We start from the raw sequence: 25,511 nt of genomic DNA, 5'->3' as shown, positions 1-25,511 counted from the left end.
TTTATTATAGGACACTTCAATTGAAAGGGAGTCTTATGTGATCTTTCCCAGGGGAATATATATATATATATATATATATATATATATAATAATCACCTTTTTTATATTGTGGCAAAAAGATCACTTACAAATGGTCTTTTTACAATCAATAAGTATTTCAAAATAAAGCAGGACAACAATAAAAATAAAACTCAACCACTTGATGTCATTTTTACAATTTAATACTATGCTTGAGAATATAAAATAAAAGAGCAAAAAACTAAAAGAGAAGATGTCGGAGATTACCTCAACCGGGCTTATTACACCCCACACCAAGTCACCACATCCAATGGTACGAAATCAGCGGTCTAGCTTCAATCTCGAACCGAGAAAGCTAATTTCGGCTAAAGTAGGTAACCACCCTTAAATCTCTACAAAACCCTAACTCCAAAGTAATTAGGCTCAAACCCTAACTTTCTCAACCACTAGATTAGAGAGAGAGAGAAAGAGAGAGAGAGTGAGAGAAAGAGAGTCTCTAGGGTTGAGACATGCCCCCTTGGGTTTTTAGGTGAGAGAGAGTTAGAGAGAAAGTCAGAGATGAGAGAGAGGGGCATGACCCCTAGGGAGGAGAGAGAGAGGTGTGTTGAGATGGGAGAAGAGCATCAATATTTCTTATGAAATTTAAGACTAAGGTTTCTTTATGGTTTTTCATAGTTTGCATCTTTATTGAGATTGAATATAGACCGTTGATCAATGTGACTTGTGGGGTGAAAGATCCGAATCATCCATTCGATAGATGAGTCATCAACATTATGGAAGATGTATGAACCATTATCCCCCTTTTCTTAAACTATTTTCCCATCAATATATTTAAATAAGTTAAATCTATTAAAATATCATGCATTCCATAAAATTACATAATCCATCTCATATATTCCATAAAAATATATCAAATGATATCAAGTTAATATATGCTATCTCGTTTAGATAAGATATGATCAATATTTACTATTTTGCAAATTGACCACATGCTATAAAACAAAGTTACCAAAATCAATAAACTTCAATTCAAAGCAACATGAGGAGGCATCCTGATGCAGGGAGAGAATAAAACTAGAAAAATGACAATAAAAAGAAGGAAGGTTGAGAGAAAAATACCCTCTCTTGAAGGTCTGCAAGGGAATCCACCCCCAAAACAATCTCTTTCAAGAGACAAATTTTTATTCAATTCATAGACTGATTTACAATGAAAGGAGATGTCCCTTTAAATAGACTAAAATAAGATAACTAATAAAAAGCTTATCTCTACCCCTATACGTATTTTCTCTCTCTCATATCCACGGGCTTCTAGATAGCCACGTTTTCCCACTCATTTTTTACCCAAAAAAGACCTCCTAAGTTGGTTATTGTTGATAAAGATAAATTCTCTTCTAAATTTACCCTTATCCTAATTATATCCCTCAAACTAACCCAATCGATACAAGATAAACACAATATAAACTCTAAAGTCGCCCTGCTAATTATCCATGTGTACTTCCTAAACAAAAGAATAATTAAAATAATCCTAATAAATAACCCCAATAACTTTCTCTTATTACATGATTGCTATTTCTTTCCCTCTTGGGTTCTGCGACCCTTCTTTGGCCCAATCACGAAGGGGCATGGCTGCATCACATCCAAGGGTGGGGCATGCCACCCTTATGTGGCACGTGGGTCCCCACCCAATACCGACGTGGTAGTCTCATGTGCACTATGAGCCCCCATGTATTTTTTATAAATATTTTAAAATTAAACAAAACGAATTTTAAAACATTATAACTTTGCAAGTAAATAACTTCATTTTATAAGTCCAAAAATAATAAATAAAATATCAAATGACTTATAAAAATTCAAATAATAAATTTAAAATAATTTCATAATAAAATGAACACAATTAAATCAATATGATGGGAAGTGGATCCATATGGTTCAGGAATTCTATCAACGATCACGGGGTACTCCACCTTCAACTATGGACTACAGACCACACTTGCTTTATTAAACTGACCCAATGTTTCCCATGACCTACAGTCCAAGCAGGAGCTCATTAGCGGGTCATCAAAGTTTGGCGGATGAGCCAAGGGGTCGCAATCCGAGTCTGTGGATTACAGGTCCTCCCCTAGAGACGAGTCAAGATCACCGTGACGTAATGCGCCCACAACTCTATAGTGCATATGGGCATCTCTCTCGCACATGCATACGCTTCACCTAAAGGTGGATAACTGGTTTTTCCAAACGATCTATCGATATGCATGCCGTGTGATGGAATATGGATGAGGATTTGACCCCCGTCTCTATAGGCCTACCATCACACACAAGGGTCACACAGTCCATCAACTCACTTATCCAGACATAAGCTCTGACCTCATCAAGAGCTAACCCAAAACCCTTCTCGGTTTATTCTTTATGTTCAGGTACCTTGGGTTTTCCAACCGACTGGCCTAGATCGTCAAACACAGTCCGGTATCAGCAAACATCATTTGTTTAGTATAGTCCTCGAGGGACCACACTTCCACTGAGTTTATATTTCACAATAATAAATGTTTTTCATTATACACTGATAACATATTTGAAGGCCACATAAACCCAACATCAATTACCTCTATACACTTCAATTACCTCTATGTTGCTCATTTTCCACCCTTTATGCAGCCCGATAAACTCAACATTTCGGCTCAATTTTGTCGAAACATTGACCTCATTTCAGCATGTTTCAACTAAACCTTGAATTCAAATAACTAGGGTCAGCAACGAGTCAGGCGACCCCGCCTAGCCCACTCGGCCCGACTCTAAAAAAGTAAGGCTTCTTCGTTCAATTGTTTTATGGTCCAGCCCGGCCCTAACAAGATCAAGGCTAAGCCCGGGCTGGTCCTAAGGTAACAAGGGTCGTTTCAGGGCCAACCCAAAGGTAAAATCAGCTAGCGTCCCGCTTTCCCATGTCATCCATTATTTCGTGGAAAGAAAATAAAAGTTTAGAGCTTGAACATTCCAGGAATTTGTTAAAAAGTAGGCCAAGCAAACTCACAACTACTTATCAACTCTCTCTCTCTCATCAATCTATTCCCTCTCTCTTTCTCAGTCGATTTTCTGCCTGTCCAGTTATCAACCTATGCTCTCAATGTCAATTTATCAATCTACTCTCTCTCACTAACTTTGAAACTGTATATATATCTTGAAACTGCCCTATTATGATATCTTGAATTATATCTATTCAATTTATGGACCATATTTAAATGGGAGCAAGAATTTCCTTCATTTTTTAGTGCTTCTGCTTGATATGATACACTAATCGATTCATATGGGAGTAAAATAATTAATTTGTTCCTTAGGAAACTGATTTTCCAAAGCTTTATCCATCCTTGGGTAAAATGAATGTGCTCGTTCTATTAATGGCAAAGCATTCTATCATCCCATTGACCATACTATAGTCCACTGGGTTCAGCAATATCCCTTTAAAAGATGAAAGGTAATGGAGAGAATGTAGGACCTACACTTGACGAGATGTCCTGTACTGGTGTGTGCCACCCTCTCCATCAATGTTCATTATTTCACTGGATGGTGATGATCTTATGGTTTTCCATAGCCCATTGTATTGTAGTTTCCACGCATTTATCCCACATTATTTGGTAATAGTTACCATCTTGCTGGTCCAGATGTGTGTGCTCATATTTATTGGTGCAAATGGAAAGACCTACTACAACACGGCCACATTGGTCTCATGTGTTCAAAACTTCCCCAAGCACAGGGGTCCAATTGTGGGGATATTGAAGGGATTTGCAGGCCTCAGTGGTGCAATTTTGACCCAAATATATACTATGATCAATACCCCTGATGATGCTGTACTCATCTTTATGATAGCTGTAGGACCAGCTATGGTGGTCATTGCTCTTATGTTCTTTGTTAGACCAGTTGGAGGGCGCAGACAAGTTCAAACTTCTGATACTTCAAGCTTCACATTTGTGTATAGTGTATGCCTTCTTTTGGCCGCTTATTTGATGGGAATTATGTTAGTCGAAAATTTAACAGATGTTAATAATTATGTGACCATAGTGTTCACTATTAAATTGTTTATTCTTGTTTTTCTTCCTGTTGTCATACCTTTGAAATTGAACTTTTCGAGGGCTTCAAATCTGTAGTAGATGGGAGCCAATTACAAGAGCCTCTAAAACAAGAAACAGATGAGAAACCCATTAGTACACCTGATGTAATATTTAGTGAATTTGAGGATGAGAAGCCAAGGGAGGTTGATTTGCTCCCAGCTTCTGAAAGGAAGAAGAAAATTGTTGAGTTGCAGGCTCGATTGCTAAATGCAGTGGCAGAGGGAGCTATTAGAATGAAGAGGAGGAAAGAGCCGCATAGAGGGGAAGACTTCACTTTGATGCAAGCATTGATCAAAGCTGATTTTTGGCTAATATTTTTCTCACTCCTATTGGGTTCGGGGTCGGGCCTGACAGTGATCGATAACTTGGGTCAGTTGAGCCAATCCTTGGGGTACAAGAACACCGATATATTTGTTTCCATGATCAGCATTTGGAACTTTCTTGGTCGAGTTGGTGGGGGTTACATTTCTGAGGTTCTTGTCAGGTAAATTGGTTTTTCTTTCAATCTTTTTAGGTACTAGATTTGCTGTTTCATCAGTCTGGTTCCTCACTTGAATTGCCGCTGGATGCTGTTAGTAAATGATGGTTTTGCTATTGTCAATATATGAGAGAGAGAGAGAGAGAGAGAGAAAGAGATGATGGGATGGAGCCCTCAATCTGAATGAATTGGTACAAAAATATACAAAAACAGTAACTACAGTGCACAAACCATGACCATTCTATTTCCAATAACCCTAACCAACATGCACATAAAACATACGGGTTAGTTGTTGACAATTGCAATACAATTTCTCAAGCTCAATTCCTACTGCTGAACTACAAACCCCTCAAGAAAAAGAAGAATGAAAATGAAACACGAAGAACCTGACCATCTAAGGAACAATGTCCTCTCTTGAGGCATTGCACATGGAAATACAAATAAATAACCATCTTGTGTCTTCATTTTCATTGCCTAACTCTCTCTTGTCATTTTTCTGATGGTTGTTTCTTTTACCTAGAGGATGTCAATATCTTTTCAGTTGTGATATCTTGCTTCCTTTTTCTTTTCTTAACAGCCACTATGCATATCCAAGACCATTTACAATTGCTATAGCACAATTGGTAATGGCCATTGGTCACTTCCTCTTAGCCATGGCATGGCCTGGGGTCATTAATGTTGGCACCTTACTCATGGGCCTGCGCACATTGGGCTGTCATCCCAGCCACTGCATCTGAGCTATTTGGTTTGAAGAACTTTGGCACCTTGTATAATTTCATCACCTTGGCAAACCCAGCTGGTTCCCTTGTATTTTCAGGGGTGATAGCTAGTACTATTTATGATTATGAAGCTCAGAAACAAGCTCAGGTTTACCACCCCAAAACAAGCTTCTTAGGGGTGATATGGAGTATGCTTTCTAGGCCACTAAGCATGGATGGGACCCTACAATGTTATGGATTACTGTGTTTTTTCCTGACCCTTATGATCATGTCAGGGTTGTGTATCCTTGCGGCAGTGTTGAGTATGATTGAGGTGTATCGGACCAAGGTTTTGTACGCTAATCTCTATGGGAAATCTCTTTGATGAAGGCACTTGGGAGAAGCATAAGGATTGGGTTTGGCAGGTTGGTGTATCGCAATCAGATTGGGCATTTCAACAATAGTTGGGTTCAGGATTATGGTTTATTTCTTTGGCTTTTCAGTCGAGTTGTGTCATGTGTATGTTTATTTGTGAGTATTAATCACAAATATCAATATGAAGATCATACGGCTCCACTTATCTATTTAGAACCATAACATCAAATATCAATGTAAAGATCATACACCGTACACCATCATCAAAGCTTTTTGTCAATTATTTAGGTTCGGCTACACGAATTCTGGTCCGTCATTCTATTCTATTAAGGGTCATACCCTTATTAAGGCTATAAGTCCTTATATTTTTTCTCACCATACATCAAGACCGCTTAATCCCAAAAAGGAAAACTATCAAATTTTCACTCAATTGAAAACCCCAAATCAGAACAAACAACAAACAAGGCTTTAATATTAGCTGAAAACAAACACCCAAAATAGAAAATCAATAGGCAAAGACAGAGAAAGAAAAACTTAAAAGACCTGAGATTTAGTCTATGTGCTTTGGAAGTTCATAGACTCCCATCTCAAAGCACACATTGTCCGAAATTGTTTGCCCTTTTTATCCAATTAGGCATGGTAAAAGAGCAGCACTATTTGCTTAGCTCTATTTATTTTTTTCTGAATGTTAACATTGACATGTCAAAAACTTTTTAAGCATTAACTTCACAAAATAGTGACACTAGGTCCCTTAAAATGATGTTAGGTCCAAATTTCTTTTGTTGCACATTCATTGGATCGTTGGGTGAGATACTTAGGCTCTTGGCGTGTCCCTTTGGAGTAGTCTCCTTCAACTCATTCTATCGCCGATTCTGGCTAATTTGTACTTGTCCTATGACAGAACCAATCAGTTTTATTAGAGACTAGGTATGAAACAACTCTATATTTTTTTTTTTTTTTAGTCATTGAAACAGCCTCACTTATTTTTTAAATTTTTTTTTCTAAATCGCCGAACCGGATAAAAAATCTAGAGGGACGAATCTGGTCACCGATCCATTCTGTAAGACCTTGCTTCCAACTACAACCATTGGAGGGAAATTAAGGAGTAATTTAAAACCCCTTAGCAATGCACGGTTGCTTAGCTCTTAATCTTGAAATTCTATTTACTTTTTTATCAATTACCAAAGCATTCAATGATCCCCGATGCTAAAACCTTCTCAAATGCACCCATTTTTATCCATTCAATTTTATATAGAAGATCGAATTGTTGAAAATAAACTAACAACAATATCATACATTAATTATCACTTAAAAAAAATATAGTTAGCTTCTAATATGAAAATGATTTCAAGTAACCCATGTGGGGAAAGACACAGGAAACGTTCTCCAAAAACAAAATGAGAATGGCATCGTTGAAGATATAAGAAAATATGGTGGCTGAAGTGAGGTTTCCCAAATAAAACAAATTTGGATAGTTCCACCTTTTGGTTGACCAAAGCAAAGCAGCTAATTGTAATATCACATGTGTTTTGGGTTGCAGAATGGAAAACAGTTGGTTGATTATATAAAACATGTATAATTTGACACATAAAATTATGTTTTTTCTTTTTTGTTATTCAAGGATGAGAACATGTGAAAATCATTATCATAATCTACGCTTTATTCCAACTATTTGAGGCCGACTACACAAATCTTGTTCCACCATTCCACGCTATCAATGACCATACCTCAGTCTGGCCATAGGTCACTATATTCCTTCTCACCACTTCTATCCATACCTTTTGGGCCCTCCCCTTACTTTTCTAGAACCTTGTACTTGAACTAAATAGCTCCTCATAACCAGTGTTGTTATAGGTCAACAACGCACATTGTCAACCGTCGGATTCTACTTCTTCTCATCTTATTGCCTATTAGTGCCACCCTTTAATTCCCTCTAATGTATTTATTTTACGTTCTAGTCTTTCTTATCTTGTCACCCATCCATCTCAAGATCTTCTTCTTAGCTACACTCATTCTATGAGTTTTGTTGTTTCTTAACCGTCCAATATTCTGTCTTATAAAATATGGCTGGTCTTATAGTTGCAGTATAAAGTTTTCCGTTCAATTTTATTTGTATGAGACGTTCACATGGGACTCTGAAACAGTGTTTAAAAATGCGGGATGAGGCCCCATGCGTGTTAGGGGGGGGGGGGGGGGGGGAATGCAGCAATGCAGTCCTAATGCAGGTACATCACCCCGATGAGATCAATAAATATACAAAATTCAAAAAAATCTAAAGAAAAAGGTTAATGTATAGAAAAAATATATAGAGGTGATTTATGTGATTGCAGATATTTAATTTGTTCGTTGACTCCAAAAGTATTTGCTCACGAGGATTTTGCATCCATTAACCCCCTGCTAGATCATAGAAGACATTAGAAAGTAGAAACTTAAAACTAGCTTCATATTTCCTTCACCCCATAATCACAAATTTGTAACTACAAACTCTAAAGTACCAAATACAAGCTAAAAGTCCAAGAAACTTAAAGAGGTTAAAAGTCAAAGCAAATCATCATCATTTCTCAAGCTTTGAGATTCTAAATTTCAAATCCTAATCAAACAAGTTATCTAGAGAGGTTCCATGTGTATCATCATCATCACAATTATCCTCGGCAACCTGTGCATATTATTCTTCTTCCTCGGTCTCCTCCTCGACCTCTTGAGTTGATATGTAAGTGGACCCAATTCAACTCTTTTGTGCTCTAGTGTTAGGTCGTAGTTCTTCATAAGTTTGTGTGACATCAAGCCAAGTAAGTCCCTCACCCTCAAACAAATTGTCTACGCATGGATCCATAGTCCACTCACTTGTGCATTCACCAACAAGTTCATACAATTGAATAGAGTTGAGATCCATGCGCTTTTTGTACCTCTCTCTATGCCACTTATGATACGGCAATAAACCAAATCATTCAACAACTTCTGGTCCAACCTTTTTTTTTTTTGGGCAAGATTTATATGCTTCCCCTACAACATAAAACTTATATACTTCCCCTTATTCAACCGTCCATTTTGAATGGAGGGCTAAGATTGCCCCAATCACAATGTCACATCTTTACACCATTTTATTTTTAATTTTTTTTAAAAAAATTATTTTAACATCAAATTTTTTTCGTCCAATCCTCTATTAAACTTGTACAAGCTAAAAATATAAAAAAAAATATTTCCAATAAAATAAAATGATCAAAATACCCCTGAAATTTTTAAAGGGTATTTTGGTCATTATATTTTATCGAAAACTTATTTTTAATATTTTTTATAGGTGCATCCCAATGATAAGATAGTACGTATCAAATTTCATATTCATAAAATTTGTATAAAAAAACAAAAAATAAAAAATTTTGAGACGTCAAATTTAAGATCTAACGGTGAGCGGCTCTCTTGATCAAAATTGGACGGCTGGATGTTAGAGGAGGCATAGATCTTCTCTGTATTAAGGGAAGTATAGAAACCTTTCCCTTTTGTTTTTTTGTTATGGAGTTGTGATAGAAAACAGGAAACGAGCAAAAGTAACATACGTTATTTTCTTGTTTCTACTTTTAAACTTCTTAGATAAGTTAGATTTTAGAAAATTGAAATTTGAAATCTAAGAAATAAGGATTAAGGACTTGCATACTCAAATGTACTCCAATTGTATTCACAACAAGATGAGCTACAAATGAGACTCAATACTCGAATAGTGAGACGTTGTAGATTTGGTGTATCGCTTCCATATAATGCTCATCATGCAGCTGTCTAATATTCTATAATTTAGATTTTAGATAAATATTTAATTATTTATATAAATGGAACTATATATTAGACAAGTATAAAACTATAAAGAAAATAAAATAGAAATTATAAAGGGTACTTTTGGCCTTTACCTGGATCTGTAGTGTCCATGTTTCGAGTCGCAATCTCTCTCCCAAAGTCTCCCAATACTAACTTGAACTTAATTAATTCTTGGCTCTGGATCTCATCTTAGATATCTTTGTTAGGAACCAACCTCTTAAGCACATCTAAGAAGCCATCATTTATTACACCATCAAACTCAATGGCTGGGTACTTGTAGTGAAAAGGTAGACTTAGAAAGTCGTCAGCTGAATGGAGTTGCCTGTGAAGCTAGTTATCCCATATCTTTTCAATAATTCCAACTGTAGCCTTGTATTTATTTTCATCATCCTTGAAAGCAATTTTTTACTTCTCCTCTTACCTTAGGCATTGCCTTATATATGTAGCCCATAGCGGGTTTTACTTCACCATCAAAAAATTGAAGCACTCTCACAAAAGGGCTTGCCACCACTAATGCTTGATATATCTAATTCCAAAAATATGTATTGGGAATAATTGGTTCAACCTTTCTCTCATCCCGATACTTTGACCACTTACTTTTACTACATTGCTTTGAAGAAAATATAATCCTCAAGGAATTATTTTTATCTCGCAAAGGCTTTGAATAGTGATAAATGATGTGGCAAATCCAGTGACACCAGTTCTCACTATATCTCTTTTCTTTTTAAAACTCATCATAATGCTAAAGACTATAGTGTGATTATAAATAAATCCAACAACAAACATAGCTTTTGAAATCACCCCACTAAATATAGATATTGTACCCATTTTCTAAAGCATGAAATTAACACAATGAGTTGTGCAAGGAGTCTAAAACATATACATCATCTTCAAAGTAAAAAAATGTCCAGCAGTAGCCTAATTAGCACTATTACCTATTACAATATGTACCACATATTTCTCTCCAACAAATTCTATTATCTCATCCATCAAGTCACATAAGTATGTAGCATCATGTGACATGTTTGATGCATCAACAGGCTTAACAAAAAAGTACATGTTGGACTGTTAACCAAAAATTAATAAATGCCCTTGACTTTCTATCGAACCATCCATCACATAACAATTGCCACATACTTCTCCCACCCTTCTCTTTGAGTGGTTAAAATTTTGTTAACATCGGATACAAAATCCTTCAATAATGGCTCCCAAATCTCATGTAGTGTGTGAGAATTAAGTCCTGAGCCAAATTGCCCAATTGTTTGAACCATACATACAAAACTATCAAGGGTTATAGTATTAAAAGGAATGTCGGCCATGTAAAACCACTTTACAATGTACTTACATACCTTCTTCCTCTCTTCTTTTTTGTGTCAATTTTCAACCTTGTACTATCGAAGTAAAGTTGACCTCAAAAATCCACCCAATAAGTTGTTTTGACATCGATAAACCTTATATTTGATTATCTTAACTTCAAGATGTCTTAAATAAATAAAAAAATCAACTCCTAAAGATAATGTATATTGTAATATGTTATCTACACTGCCCATTTTCAAAATTTCTAAGAATTTATAAATCCAGTTGATCTACATTATTTTAGAGCTTTAAATTTCATAATTAGGTATAAAAATAGATTTAGATTAGGGTGTGGTTTCCATAAGGTTGCAACTTTAAGCAATCCATTTAGGGCACACTTTCAAATTTTATCATAACATATAATTTTGATGTAAAATATTCTTAAAATTCCATGAAAATAGATTTTGAGATAATCTTAAAAATGCTTTTCATCAAAATTACATTTATGAAAAAATTTGGAGGTGTGCCTTAATTGAATTGTTTAAAGTTGCAACTTTATAGAAACCACAACCACTAGTAAAACAGGGGTGGTAACTCCCCTCCATAAAATATTCCATCATAATACATGTAACTTAGTCTAAAAAAGGCCTCCAATCGGAGATACACTAAGCCTTGTATAAGGGAGACAACTGTGTTCCATAAAGACAACTCTTGTTAGTGTTATAAATAGGGTCGGCAACCCAGATTTTAAAAAGTAGGGCCCAGGCCAAGGCTGAGTTTGGCCAGCCCTAAGGGAACAAAGGCCAGGCTTAGGCAGTCAAGCTCAGCTTGTTTCTGTTTTTTTTTTTTTTTTTGTTGGGTAATTCAATGTGGAAGACAAGCCCCTACCTGTTTTTTCAAATAGTTATAGAGTTAGGTTTTTGGAGGTGTTAGTAGGGTGGTATAAGTGGTAATGAAAACTACAACGTGGTGATTAGTTCGGCCAGTTTCTGCCTTTGTTATAATGATGTACCAAACATTAATGGTTGACCCCTTAAATTATGTCTTAGATCAAAATCATTGCTCCTGAACATGGTATTGATTGTTGTTGAGTGTGTATTAACATAAGGAAAATTGTTTCATGCGGGCTGGACGACATTTCTACATATGCGATTTAGAAAGCGCAAATCATGCATGGTAAACATGGATGCAAGTAGGTGTTCCATCTAAAAACAATGAAAACTAACGGTCCAAATGTTTTCTTACTAGAATTATTATTTCTAGTTTTTAAAATTTGTTTATTTTTTCATATTCATGATCTCCAGCTTACATGTCTTTAAAAATTAAGTCTTAAAATCCATCTCAAAAATAGATTTATTAACAAGCCCGCATTTCTACATATGCGGGGTTAGCTACATACAAACCGGGTCCTTAACATAATGGTCCCTTTTTTTGTTATAGAATCACAAAAACAAGGAGGACAGTCGTGATCGACAGCCGTTATTTATCACAGGACTTCAATTACCACTATTCAACGAACCAAAATTCAACAAGAATTTCCAAGATTAAAATAAGCTTTTAACCTTTCTTTTTTTTTGACAAATTAATAAGCTTTTAACCTTCTCTACGTTATTCGCTCTCCACCCTTAATGCAGCGCGATAAACTCAACATTTTGGCCCAATTTTTTCCGAAATATTAACCTTATTTGAGCATATTTAAGTTGAACCTCGAATTCTGATAATAGGGTTGGGCCCGGCCTAGCTTGCTTGGCCTGGCCCTAAAAAAGTAGGGCTTGGGCTACAAAAAAATGTGGCTTGAGGACTTGGCTAGGACTAAAGCCGGCCAAGTTTAGTCCACCCCGGCTCTCTTTTTTTTTTTTTCTTTAGTATTTCTTTTATCTTTATTTATTTATTTATTGATTTTTACTGATATTTCTTTTTTCATTTATTTTAGAGAAATTTACAAAAAAAAAAAAAAAACCAAAATTACGAACCTAATTTTTTTTCACTTTTTTTCCAAAATATACTTTCTAATGCAAAAACCCCGAACGAAATAAAAAATAAAAAAATACCTAAACTACCCTCCATTACTTTTACCTTACTCACGCCTCTCTCCTCTATCCCACTAAAATAGAGGTTCCGATACTGTTTAAATGTGATCTGGTAGTAGCGGTCTAGGCTAAAGTTTGGTCAGGCGGTAAGGCTCCGGCACTGTGTAAAATACGGTTTGGCAGCAGTCTAGCACTGTCTAAAGTTTGGTCGGGTAGTAAGGCTCCGATACTATGTAAAATACGGTTTGGCAATATGGCCCCGATACTGTATAAAATGAGGTTCGATTGTTGCAAAGGACAGTTTGGCAGTTGCAAAGGGTGGTCCGGCACTTGTGAGCTTACGTGATAGTGTGCCCCGACAATGTAGTCGTAGGTCCAAAAGTCAACCTGTCTAAAATGATTCGCGTGTAAAAAGGGTATTTCCGTCTACAAAATAAATTTTTTTCTTTGAGGGTATTTACATAAAAAATTGTTTTGAGGAAAAACATGAAAGAAAAAATTTAAGTGGGAGTAGTGGGATGAAAAGTGTGTTCTTGTGCTCCTGCGGGACTATAAGGGTTAAGAGCTCGAGGTGCCAAGCAAATTGACGGCCACTTCTCAACTCCCTGTCCCTTTCTCTCTCTTTCTCTCTTTTCTCTCTCTTTCTCTCTCTCTCTCATCTATCCACTCCTGTCGCATTCTCAGTCAACGTCCACCTGTTCAATTATCAATCTACACTCTTTTTCTCATTTTGCGAATGAAAATGCATGAAGTGTCCGAGCCCCTGAACCAAATAGCGGTTGGCCCGTGTATCCAAAATTCAGGAAGAAAAAACACAAACTCCAATGTAAAAAACCCTTAAAAGAAATCAAATCCATAGAAACCAGTCGAAAATAAATTTTCAGGAAAAACCCAGTTTTAAGCCTTTGAGGAAAATATGAGCATGCAACTAGGGAGAATTAAGGCTCTTTTCTACAACAGATGGCTGGTCTTTGTAGCTGCAATGTGGGTTCAATCTGTTGCAGGGGTTGGTTACATATTTGGGAGCATCTCCCCAGTTATAAAGAGCTCCCTCGGTTATAATCAGAGGCAGCTTGCAAGGCTTGGTGTTGCTAAAGACCTTGGTGGTAGTGTTGGTTTTGTTACAGGGAGTCTCTCTGCAATTTTGCCACCATGGGGAGCTCTTTTAGTTGGAGCTGTTTTAAATTTTGTTGGGTATGGCTGGGTGTGGCGCATAGTCACAAAAAGAGTGGCCACTCTTCCCTTATGGGCTGTAAGCTTCTATCTTTCTCCTTTTATGCTCTTTTTTTTCATCAAAAGCTTTCATTTTGATCTTTGTAGTGGCTTGTAAGATATTTGATCAAAGTAAAAAGAATTTTAACTTTTTTCAAATAAATAGAGTGTTTGATTTAATTTGAGTTTTGGGTTTTTCTCTTTCTTTATTTGAGTCATTGAGTATAACTATAAGCTATTGAACTGAATTGGCGTATTGGGGTTTTTAGTATTTTTCCTTTTAATCCTCAATGCTCTGGCCTTCATAGGAGTCGTTTAGCTGCTTAGGGTTAGGGTTTTTTAACGCCTTTTTGGATTGAATTGGGTTCTTGGGGATTGGGATTTGTGTTCTTGCATGGCTTAGTGATCTTGAATTTGTCACATATGGGATTATATAGTGATTTCTTGGAGCGCCTAAGTGGTTGGTATGGCACAATTTATGAATGGTAGGCTTTTGTGATCATTCAAAATGGGATTTTTTGTGTATTAAAAGCTGTTTCTGTTTTGAACTCGAATCTTCTTTCTTGTTAATTCTCATTGAATGTTTTCAGTTTCCTTTCTTCATTTTCTATCTTTTTTCTTTTTTTTCTGTATTCATTGTCTTATCTATACTAAAAGCTGTATGTGTTTTGGACTTGAATCTTCTTTCTTGTTAATTCTCATTGAAAGTTTTCATTGTCGTTTCTGTTTTTCTTTGTTTTTCTGTAATCATTGTTTTATATATACTAAAAGCTATTTGTGTCTACATATTTGGCTCTCTGAATCTTATTTCTTATTAATTCTACAACTTCTACCCCTCAGAGGCCGGCTAAGGGGTAAGCATATTGGTCTGGGTGAGAGGAGATAATGGTTCGAACCCCCCTGAAGTTTATCCCAAGAAGCCCAAGCAAGCTGACCCAGCCCCCCTTTTTTTGACAAGAAATACCAGGGTTATGAGGTTTATTTATACCTTCTTAAGGTCTAGTTCATGAGATTATACCCTTTAAAAATGGGTGCGCTTTGTATAGAGCCAAGGATCTAAACAATCAAATTAGAGCCCACCTTCAAATAGTGTCGAGAAATAGGGTGTCAATACTGGAAAGTTTTGTGATAGCTTAAATTATATTTTCATCTTTAGTTGATAAATTATATTTTCATCTGTAGTTATAAAATTTAAATCTTAAAAAGTAGTGTAGATTCAGCAGATCTATGAAAACTTGAAAATCTAAAAAATTGACCGTCCAAAAATGCATTACAAGATGCGCTATTTCTAGAACTTAAAATCTATTTTTTTCTCATGTCCATGTATCTTGATGTCGAGAGGATCAATTTGATGATATTTGGGCATCAAAATAACCTCTTTTAGTGAAAGTATTGATGTAGGCGCTAATTTGATTATTTAGAGCCTAGGCTCTATATAAACTTTTCCCTTGAAAGATTTAAGACCCATTTAGATGGGCTGAAGTTTGTTTTCTCTTGCAATTTAAGCTCAATTGATAAATAATTTATCAATTTATTAAACTTGTTTTGTTTATAAAGAACAGAAAAAGCAGTTCTCTTACTGATATTCACTATCTAGGTATTTCAATTCATACAAAATACGTTTCAGCATTGAATCTTCGTTTAGAAGTCCAAAACTTTTGAAATTTTACCTGTCTTCATGGTATGTAAGATCTGCATATATAACTTGAAACTGCCGTATTAAGATATCTTGATATATATCTATTCAATCTATGGACCACATTTAAAAGAGAGCAAGAATTTCCTTCATTTTTTAGTGCTTCTGCTTGATGTAATACACTAGTTGATTCATAGGGGAGTAAAAGAATTAATTTGTTCCTTAGGAAACTGATTTTCCAAAGCTTTATCCATCCTTGGATAAAATGAATGTGCCTGTTCTATTAATGGCACAGTATTCTATAATCCCAATGACCATACTGTAGTCCACTGGATTCAGCACTATCCATTTAAAAGATGGAAGGTAATGGAGAGAATTTAGGACCAACCCTTGAGGAGATGTCCTGTACTGGTGTGTGCCACCCTCTCCATCAATGTTCATTATTTCACTGGATGGTGATGGTCCTATGGTTTTCCATAGCCCATTGTATTGCAATTTCCATGCATTAATCCCACATCATTTGGTAATACTTACCATCTTACTGGTCCAGATGTGTGTGCTTATATTTATTGGTACAAATGGAGAGACCTATTACAACACGGTCGCATTGGTCTCATGTGTTCAAAACTTCCCCACGCACAGGGGTCCAATTGTGGGGATATTGAAGGGATTTGCAGGCCTCAGTGGTGCAATTTTGACCCAAATATATTTTGTGATCAATTCCCCTGATGAAGCTGCACTCATCTTTATGATAGCTGTAGGACCAGCTTTGGTGGTCATTGCTCTTATGTTCTTTGTTAGACCAGTTGGAGGGCACAGACAAGTTCGAACTTCTGATACTTCAAGCTTCACATTTGTGTATAGTGTATGCCTCCTTTTGGCCGCTTATTTGATGGGAATTATGTTAGTCGAAGATTTAACAGATGTTAATACTGATGTGACCATAGTGTTCACTACTATATTGTTTATTCTTGTTTTGCTTCCCATTGTTATACCTTTGAAATTGAATTTTTCTGAGGACTCCAAATCTCGAGTAGATAGGAGCCAATTGCAAGAGCCTCTACGACAAGAAACAGATGAGAAACCCATAAGTACACCTGATGTAATATTAAGTGAAGTTGAGGATGAGAAGCCAAGGGAGGTTGATTTGCTCCCAGCTTCTGACAGGAAGAAGAGAATTGCAGAGTTGCAGGCTCGATTGCTAAATGCAGCTGCCGAGGGAGCTGTGAAGAGGAGGAGAGGGCCGCGTAGGGGGGAAGACTTCACTTTGATGCAAGCATTGATTAAAGCTGATTTTTGGCTAATCTTTTTCTCACTCCTGTTGGGTTCGGGGTCAGGCCTGACAGTGATTGATAACTTGGGTCAGTTGAGCCAATCCTTGGGGTACGAGAACACCCATATATTTGTTTCCATGATCAGCATTTGGAACTTTCTTGGTCGAGTTGGTGGGGGTTACATTTCTGAGGTTGTTATCAGGTAAATTGGATTTTCCCACAATCTTTTGAGGGACTAGATTTGCAGTGTCATTGGTCCGGTTCCTCACTTGAATTGTGGGATGCTGTTTAGTAAATGACGGTTTTGATATTGTCAATATATGTGTGTGAGAGAGAGAGAAAGAGAGAAATGATAGGATGGAACCCTCAACCTAAATGAATTGGTACAAAAATATACGAAAACAGTAATACAGAACACAAACCATTACCATCCTATTTCCAAAGACCCCAACCAGCACTAACATAAAACATACAGGTTAGTTTTTGACAATTGCAGTACTATGTCTCGAGCTCAACTCCTACTGCTGAACTACAATCCCCTCAAGGAAAAGAAAAACAAAAATGAAACATGAAGAACCTCACCATCTAAGGAACAATGTCCTTCTCTTGAGGCATTGCACATGGAAATACATATAAATAACCATCTTGTGTCTTCAATTTCATTGCCTCACTCTCTCTCTTATTTTTCTGATGGTTCTCTTTTACCTAGACGATGTCGATATCTTTTCAGTTGTGATATCTTGCTTCCTTTTCCTTTTCTTAACAGCCACTATGCATATCCAAGACCATTTACAATTGCTATAGCACAACTGGTAATGGCCATTGGTCACTTCCTCTTAGCCATGGCATGGCCTGGGGTCATTTATGTTGGCACCTTACTCATTGGCCTCGGTTACGGCGCACATTGGGCTGTCATCCCAGCCACTGCATCTGAGCTATTTGGTTTGAAGAACTTTGGCATCTTATATAATTTCATCTCCTTGGCAAACCCAGCTGGTTCCCTTGTATTTTCAGGGGTGATAGCTAGTACTATTTATGATTATGAAGCTGAGAAACAAGCTCAAGTGTACCACCCCAAAACAAGCTTCTTAGGGGTGATATGGAGTATGCTTTCTAGGCCACTAAGTACAGAAGAGACGCTACAATGTGATGGAGCAGTGTGTTTTTTCCTGACCCTTATGATCATGTCAGGGTTGTGTATCCTCGCGGCAGTGTTGAGTATGATTGTGGTGTATCGGACCAAGGTTGTTTACGCTAATCTCTAGTTATTATTTATTATTTATTATTTATTATTTATTATTTCATTATTTATTATTTATTATTTATTATTTATTATTTATTATTTATTATTTATTATTTATTATTTATTATTTATTGATAAGAATCAAAGTGTTATTGTATTTTTCAACCAATTTTTGTTGGGAAAATTATAATCTGAATTGCTTCTTCAATTTCATTGCAACTATTCTTTGGGGGCAGCAGATACGAGAAGCAAGTTTTCTATGTGAGAAATGCAAGATGGAAAATGTTTATAGGGCATTGGAGCCGGTTTGACTCAAAACCCAGTCTGTTATTTCATCGGTTGTTTTAAATTTGGATATCAGGTATATGCTCATTGGATTGCATCCGGATGAAATCCACATTTTATATTTTCACCATATAGTCTTTGTAAAACAATGTAATGGGAACCGGTGAGCCAGCTCAGAATCATCCTTGTTGGCTCGAGATCTATATGGGCAAAAAGCGTTCGCAGCAGTATTAATCATTTGCCGTTCCACTTATCTAGAACCAGGATATCAAATATCAAATAAAGGTCCTACACCATACACCACCATCATCATCATCATAGCCTTTTCTCAAATATTTGGGTTTGGTTATTCGAATTTTTGTCCACAATTCAACTCTATCAAAGGATATGCCCTCAATAAGGCCACAAGTCCTTATATTTTTTTTCCCCATACATCAAAACCAGTTAATCCCAGAAAGGAAAACTATTAAATTTTCACTCAATTGAAAACCCCCTAATCAAGCAAACAACAAACAACGCTTAAATATCGGCTAAAAACGAACACCCCAATCAAAATTCTAGACTGGCGATTCTAGAAATAAATTTTATTTTTTAGCCATTGAAACAGCCCTACTTTTTTTTTTTTTTTGGATTGCCGATCTGTAGAACCGAATCAAAATTCAAGAGGGGCAATTCTGGTCACCGATCCATTTCTTAAGACCTTGCTTCCAACTACAACCATTGGAGGGGAATTAAGGAGCAATTTAAAATCCCGTAGCAATGGACGGATGCTTAGCTCTAATCTTTCAAATCCTTTTTTTCTTTTTTATCAATTGACAAAGAATTTAAAGATCCCCTATGCTAAAAAATACTCAAACACGCCTATTTTTATTTAATTTTAATTGGAAGAAAGCTAACAACAATGTCGTACATTAATTATAACTTAAAACAAAATGTACTTGGCTCCTAATATGAAATTGATTTCAAGCAACCATGGCCATGCATGTGTGGAGAGACACATGAAAGGTTCTCCAAAAATAAAATGATCATGGCATCTTTGAAGATACAAGAAATATGGTGGCCGAACTGAGGTTTTCCCAATAAAATAAATTGGGATAATTCGACCTTTTGGGTGACCAAAGCAAAGTGGGAAATTGTAATACCACATGTGTTTTGGGTGGTAGAATGGAAAACAATTGGTTGATTATTTAACCCGTGTAGTTTGACCTACAAAAGGATAAGAACATGTGAAAATAATCATCGTCATTTAAGCCATCCTAACTATTTGGGGTTGACTACACTAATCTTGTTATGTCATTTCACTCTATCAGGGATCATAACTCAGTCAAGCTATAGGTCACTACATTTCTTCTCACTACTTTTATCCATACCCTTTTGAGTCTTCTTTTTATTCTTTTAGAATATTGCACTTAAACTAAATCGCCCCTCGTAACTGATGTTGTTCTAGGTCAACAATGCACATAGCCAAATCTTCGGAGTCTACTTTTTCTCATCTTATCATCTATAGGTGCCACCCCCAAATCTCTCTGATATATTTATTCTAGATTTAATTTTTTCTTATATTGACATTCATCCATCTCAACATCATCATCTTAGCTACACTCATTTTATGAGTTTAGTTGTTTCTTAACCGCCTAAAATTATTTCTCATAAAGTATGGTTGGTCTTATAGTTGCCCTATAGAGTTTCCCCCTCAATTTTATTTGTATGCGACGATCACATAGAACTTCGAAACAATGTTTTAAAATGCAAGATGCAGCTCGATAGGTTGGGGTGGATATGCAGCAATGCGATTCATATGAGGGTACATCACCCTGATGCGGTCAATAAATGTAAGAACATTCTAAAAAATCTAAAAAAATAATAATAATTAATGTAAAAAAAATATGGAGGTGGTTTATATGATAGTAGGTATTTAATTCATTCATTAACTCCAAAAGTATCAGCTGTCAAGGATTTTGTATCCACTATCCCATGTCCCCTGATAGATCATAGAAGACATTAGAAAATAAAAATTGGAAACTAGAAACTTGAAACCAACTTCATAAATCATTCAACAACCATAATCACAAATTTGCAACCACAAACTTTAAAGTTCCAAAATACAAACTAAGAGTCTATGAAGATTAAAGAGTCCAAAAGTCGCGACAAATCCTCATCATTTCTCAAGTATTGAGATTCTAAATTTCAAATCCTTGTTAGACAAGTTATCTAGAGAGTTTCCATGTGCATCATCATCATCACTATCATCCTCGCCAGCCTCCGCATCTTATTCTTCTTTCTCGGCCTCCTCTGAGTCAGACTCCTCCTCCTCCTCGACCTCTAGAGATGATGTGTGACTGGACCTAGTTCTACTATTTTGTGCTCTAGTGCTAAGATGTTCTTCTTCATTAGTTAGCTCGACATCAAGCCAAGTAAGATCCTCACCCTCAAACACATGCTCTACTTATGCATCCATGGTCCACTCACTTGTGTGATTACCATCAGGTTTACACAATTTAATAGGGTTGAGATCCATGCGCTTTTGGTACCTCTCCTTAAGCAGTTCATTATACTACAATAAACCATAGCATTCAACATCTTCTGCTTCAACCTTCTTCTTTTTTTTGTGGCATGGAGCTGTGGTAGAAAACAATGAAACAAGTAAAAGTAATAGGTGCTATTTTCTTGTTTCTACTTTTAAACTTCTTAGATAAGTTAGATTTTAGAAAAATTAAATTTGAAATCTAAGAAATAATGATTAAGGACTTATATGCTCAAATGAACTATAATTGTGTTCGCAAACAAATGAGCTACATATGAGACTCAACACTCAAATAGCGAGATATTGTAGATTGGTGTCTCACTTCCAAATAATACCCACCATGCAGCTGTATAACATTTTATAATTTAAATTTTAGATAAATATTTAATTATTTATATAACTGAAACTATACCTTATACAAGTAAAAAACTGTAAAGTAAACAAAATAGAAATTAGAAACGGTATTTTTGGCCTTTACCTGGATATGTAGTATCCCTGTTTTGAGTAGTAATTTTTGTCCTAGAGTTTCTCAATACTAACTCAAACTTAAGCACTTCTTGCATCTGGATCTCATCTCGGATGTCTTTGTTAAGGATCAACCTCTCAAGCACATCTAAGAATCCACCTATTATTACACGATCAGATTCAATGGTTGGTTGATTGTAGTGAAGAGATGGATTTTGAAAGTAGTCGGTAGATTGGAAGTGCCTATGAAGTTGGTTATCCCATCTCCTATCAATAATTTCAAGTAAAGTATTTTTTTATCTTTTTCGTACCCTAGTCATTGCCTTACATATGTAGCCCATGGTGGGCTTCATTTCACCATCAATCAATCGAAGCACTCTCACTAAGGGGTTAGCCATCTCCAATGCATGATATATCTTGTTCCAAAAAGATATATTGAGAATAATTTATTTCAGTCTTTCTCCCATCCTAATGCTTTGACCATGTACTTTTACTCCATTGCTCTGAAGCAAATATTGTCCTCAAGGCATTTTTTATTTGCAAAGACTTTGACGAGTGATAACTAATGTAGCAAATCTAGTGAATATGGTCTCACTGTATCTCTTTTCTTTGTAAAACTCATCATGATACCAAGGATTATGGTGTGATTATAAATAAATCCAACAACAAACGTAGCTTTTGAAATCACCCCACTAAATATAGATGTACCCATTTTCTAAAATATGAGATTAACAATGAGCTATACAAGGAGTCCAAAACATATATGTCATCTTCAAAGTAAAAAATTCCCAACTACAGCTAGTTTCCACCTTTGCTATCTGATGTACCAAACATTTTGAGGGTGCAACAAATCGAGTCAGGTTGGATCTAGACTCGGACTCGAACCCAAATAGTATGGTGGTCTCGGGTCTCGGGTCTAATCGGATCCTTTACTATGACTATGCACTTATTTATTTAATTTTTTGCCTTTTTTTTTACCATCATATACCCTATGACTATGAGCTTCTTCTTTTTTTTTGCCAATAATATTGATAATATGAATACCTAGCATGTGCCTAAAGACATATAATTGCCATCATATAATCTATGACTATGAGTACAGGTCAAGAATCGGGATCCAGACCCAAATAGCATTCGGTTTCAAAATTTGGACCCATACCCAGACCTGAGGTAGGGTATACCTGTCAGGTCCCGAATCTAGTCGGGCCCATTGCCACCCCTACAAGCATCAATGATTGCCCCTTAAGATGACGTTTTAGGTCAAAATCATTGCTCCTAAATATGGCATTGATTGTTGTCGAATGTGTATTTACATAGTGCCCCCATTTTCTTATTGTAGAATGACAAAATCTATAATCATCAAGAAGGATAGTCGTGCTTGATAGTTGTTGTTTATTATGGGACTTCAAGTACCTCTATTCAACGAACCAAAATTGAACGAGATTTTACAGGATTTCTTAACCTCCTCTATGTAATTCGCTCCCACCCTTTATGTAGCCTGATAAACTCAAAATTTCGGCTGAATTTTGCGGAAATATTGACCTCATATCAGCATATTTCGGCTGAACCTCGAATCCTAATGATTAGGGTTGGCATTGCGCTGGGCAGCCTAGCTTAGCCCATTGCCCATTCTGTCTGGCCCTAACTGCCTGGCCCTAAATGTGACTTGAGGACATGGCTAGGGTCAAGGCTCGCCCAATATGGCTCAGCCGGGCCGTCTTTTTTTCATTCAGCCCGGTCGTCTTTTTTTTCTCATTAGTTCTTATATTCTTTCTTCATTTGTTTTATGGTCCTGCTTGACCCAAATAAGATTAAGGTTGGGCTTGGCTTTGCCGATAACATCCATTATTTCGTCGAGACAAATGAAAGTTTAGAGGCTGAACATTTCAAGAAGGACAAAGTTTATATAAGTGCAAGGCTCTAAACAATCAAATTATGGTGCATTTCAAAAATTTTACTAGAAAAGGCTGTTTCGATGCTCAAATATTCTCAAACTGATCATCTCAACCTCAAAATGCATAACAGAAAAAAAAAAGGATTTTTAAGTTCTGAAAATAATTCATCTTGTAATAAATTTTTGGACCACCAATTTTCAAGATTTTCATACATATGCTATGTCTACACTATTTATGAAGCTTAAAATTTTATAATTAAAAATAAAAATACATCTTAAGATCATGACAAAAATTTCCAATATTGAAACCACGAGGCTATTTGAAAGTGCCCTTTACTTTTTTGATTGTCGTACAAACCGCACCCCTCCAAGGAATTTGCTAATCTCCAGTAGATGGGAGCCAATTGCAAGAGCCTCTAAAAAAAGAAACAGATGAGAAACCCTCAAGTACACCTGATGTAATACTAAGTGAAGTTGAGGATGAGAAGCCAAGGGAGGTTGATTTGCTTCCAGCTTCTGAAAGGAAGAAGAGAATTGCAGAGTTGCAGGCTCGATTGCTAAATGCAGAGGCAGAGGGAGCTGTTAGTGTGAAGAGGAGGAGAGGGCCACGTAGAGGGGAAGATTTCACGTTGATGAAAGCATTGATCAAAGGTGATTGTGTGTGTGTGTGAGAGAGAGAGAGAGAGCGAGAGAGAGAGATGACTCAATGGAACCCTCAACCTGAATGAATTGGTACAGTAGCATACAAAAGCAGTAAGTACAGAACACAAACCATGACCATCCTCTTCCCAAAAACCCCAGCAAACACTATCATAAAAACAGACGACAATTGCAGTACTATGGCTTAAGCTTAATTCCTACTGCTGAGCTACAACCGCGTCAAGAAAAAGAAAAAAGAAAATGAAACACAAAGAATTTGACCATCTGGGGAACAATGTCCTCTCTTGAGGCATTGCACAAAGAAATCCCTATAAATAACCATCTTGTATCTTCAATTTCATTGCCTCACTCTCACTCTGATTTGTCTGATGGTTGTTTCTTTTACCCAGAGGACGTCAATATCATTTCAGTTGTTATCCCCTGATATCTTGCTTCTTTTTTCTTTTCTTAACAGCCACTATGCATATCCAAGACCATTTACACTCGCTATAGCACAATTGGTAATGGCCATTGGTCACTTCCTCTTAGCCATGGCATGGCCTGGGGTCATGTATGTTGGTACCTTACTCATAGGCCTCGGTTACGGCACACATTGGGCTGTCGTCCCAGCCACTGCATCTGAACTATTTGGTTTGAAGAACTTTGGCACCTTGTATAATTTCATCACCTTGGCAAACCCAGCTGGTTCCCTTGTATTTTCAGGGGTGATAGCTAGTACTATTTATGATTATGAAGCTGAAAAACAAGCTCAGATGTGTCACCCCAAAACAAGCTTTTTAGGGGTGATAGGGAGTATGCTTTCTAGGCCACTAAGCACTGAAGATATACCCTACAATGTGTTGGAGCAGTGTGTTTTTTCCTGACCCTTATGGTCATGTCAGGGGTTGTGCATCTTCGCGGCAGTGTTGAGTATGATTGCCATGCATCGAACCAAGGTTTTGTATGCTAATCTCTATGGGAAATCTCTCTCATGAAGGCACTTGTGAGAAGCACAAGGATTGGGTTTGGTAGGTTGGTGTCTCGCATTTCAACAATAGTTGGGTTCAGGATTATGGTTTATTTGATTGGCACTCCGGTTGAGTCATGTCATGCGTATGTTTATTTGTGAGCATTATTTCATTATTATTTATTATTTCTTGATAAGAATCAAAATGTTATTATATTTGTAATCCATGTTGGGGAAATTATAATCTGAATTGCTTCTTCAATTTCATTGCAACTATTCTTTGGGGGAAGGAGATACAAGAAGCAAGTTTTCTATGCAAGAAGGGAATGTTTTTAAAACATTAGAGCCCGTCTGGCTCAAGGTAATATAAAATCTGGGTTTGACTCCAATCCCAGTTTGTTATTTCATCAGTTGTTTTAAATTTGAACATCAGGTATATGCTGAATATATAGCATCCGGATGAAATCCACATTTTATATTTTCATTGTTTAGAGTCTTTGTAAAACAATGTTTTAGGTTGTTGGCTCGAGATCTGTATGGGTATAAAAACCCCTTGGACTTGCCTGTACA

The 25,511-nt window shown here is 36.5% G+C and overlaps 2 protein-coding genes and 1 pseudogene across 3 annotated transcripts; all 3 read left to right on the top strand.

Annotated features, from left to right (window-relative positions):
- Positions 1-3,671: 3,671 nt before the first annotated feature.
- LOC105420964 (protein NUCLEAR FUSION DEFECTIVE 4-like) lies at positions 3,672-5,882 on the top strand (annotated as a pseudogene). The gene is made up of 2 exons (XR_016057661.1): positions 3,672-4,602; positions 5,174-5,882. The product of XR_016057661.1 is annotated as a protein NUCLEAR FUSION DEFECTIVE 4-like (transcript).
- Positions 5,883-13,529: 7,647 nt separating this feature from the next.
- LOC18438033 (protein NUCLEAR FUSION DEFECTIVE 4-like) lies at positions 13,530-18,689 on the top strand. Its single transcript, XM_020669707.2, has 4 exons — positions 13,530-14,054; positions 16,201-17,126; positions 17,691-18,168; positions 18,407-18,689. Exons 1-4 carry the CDS (start codon positions 13,719-13,721, stop codon positions 18,476-18,478), a joined length of 1,812 nt encoding a protein of 603 aa, XP_020525366.2. The 5' UTR covers positions 13,530-13,718; the 3' UTR covers positions 18,479-18,689.
- A 1,516-nt stretch (positions 18,690-20,205) lies between these two features.
- Positions 20,206-25,203, top strand: LOC105420963 (uncharacterized). Its single transcript, XM_088870200.1, has 3 exons — positions 20,206-20,284; positions 23,726-23,986; positions 24,320-25,203. The coding sequence occupies exons 1-3, from the start codon at positions 20,206-20,208 to the stop codon at positions 24,856-24,858; spliced, it is 879 nt and encodes a 292-aa protein (XP_088726326.1). The 3' UTR covers positions 24,859-25,203.
- Positions 25,204-25,511: the final 308 nt, after the last annotated feature.

This window comes from Amborella trichopoda, chromosome 6, assembly GCF_054954075.1.
Source record: "Amborella trichopoda isolate Santa Cruz 75 chromosome 6, AtrichopodaSantaCruz75HAP2 v2.0, whole genome shotgun sequence".
NCBI classification, from domain to species: domain Eukaryota; kingdom Viridiplantae; phylum Streptophyta; class Magnoliopsida; order Amborellales; family Amborellaceae; genus Amborella; species Amborella trichopoda.
Note: the sequence above shows the minus strand (reverse complement) of the source record. Positions and strands in the feature narration are given on the sequence as shown.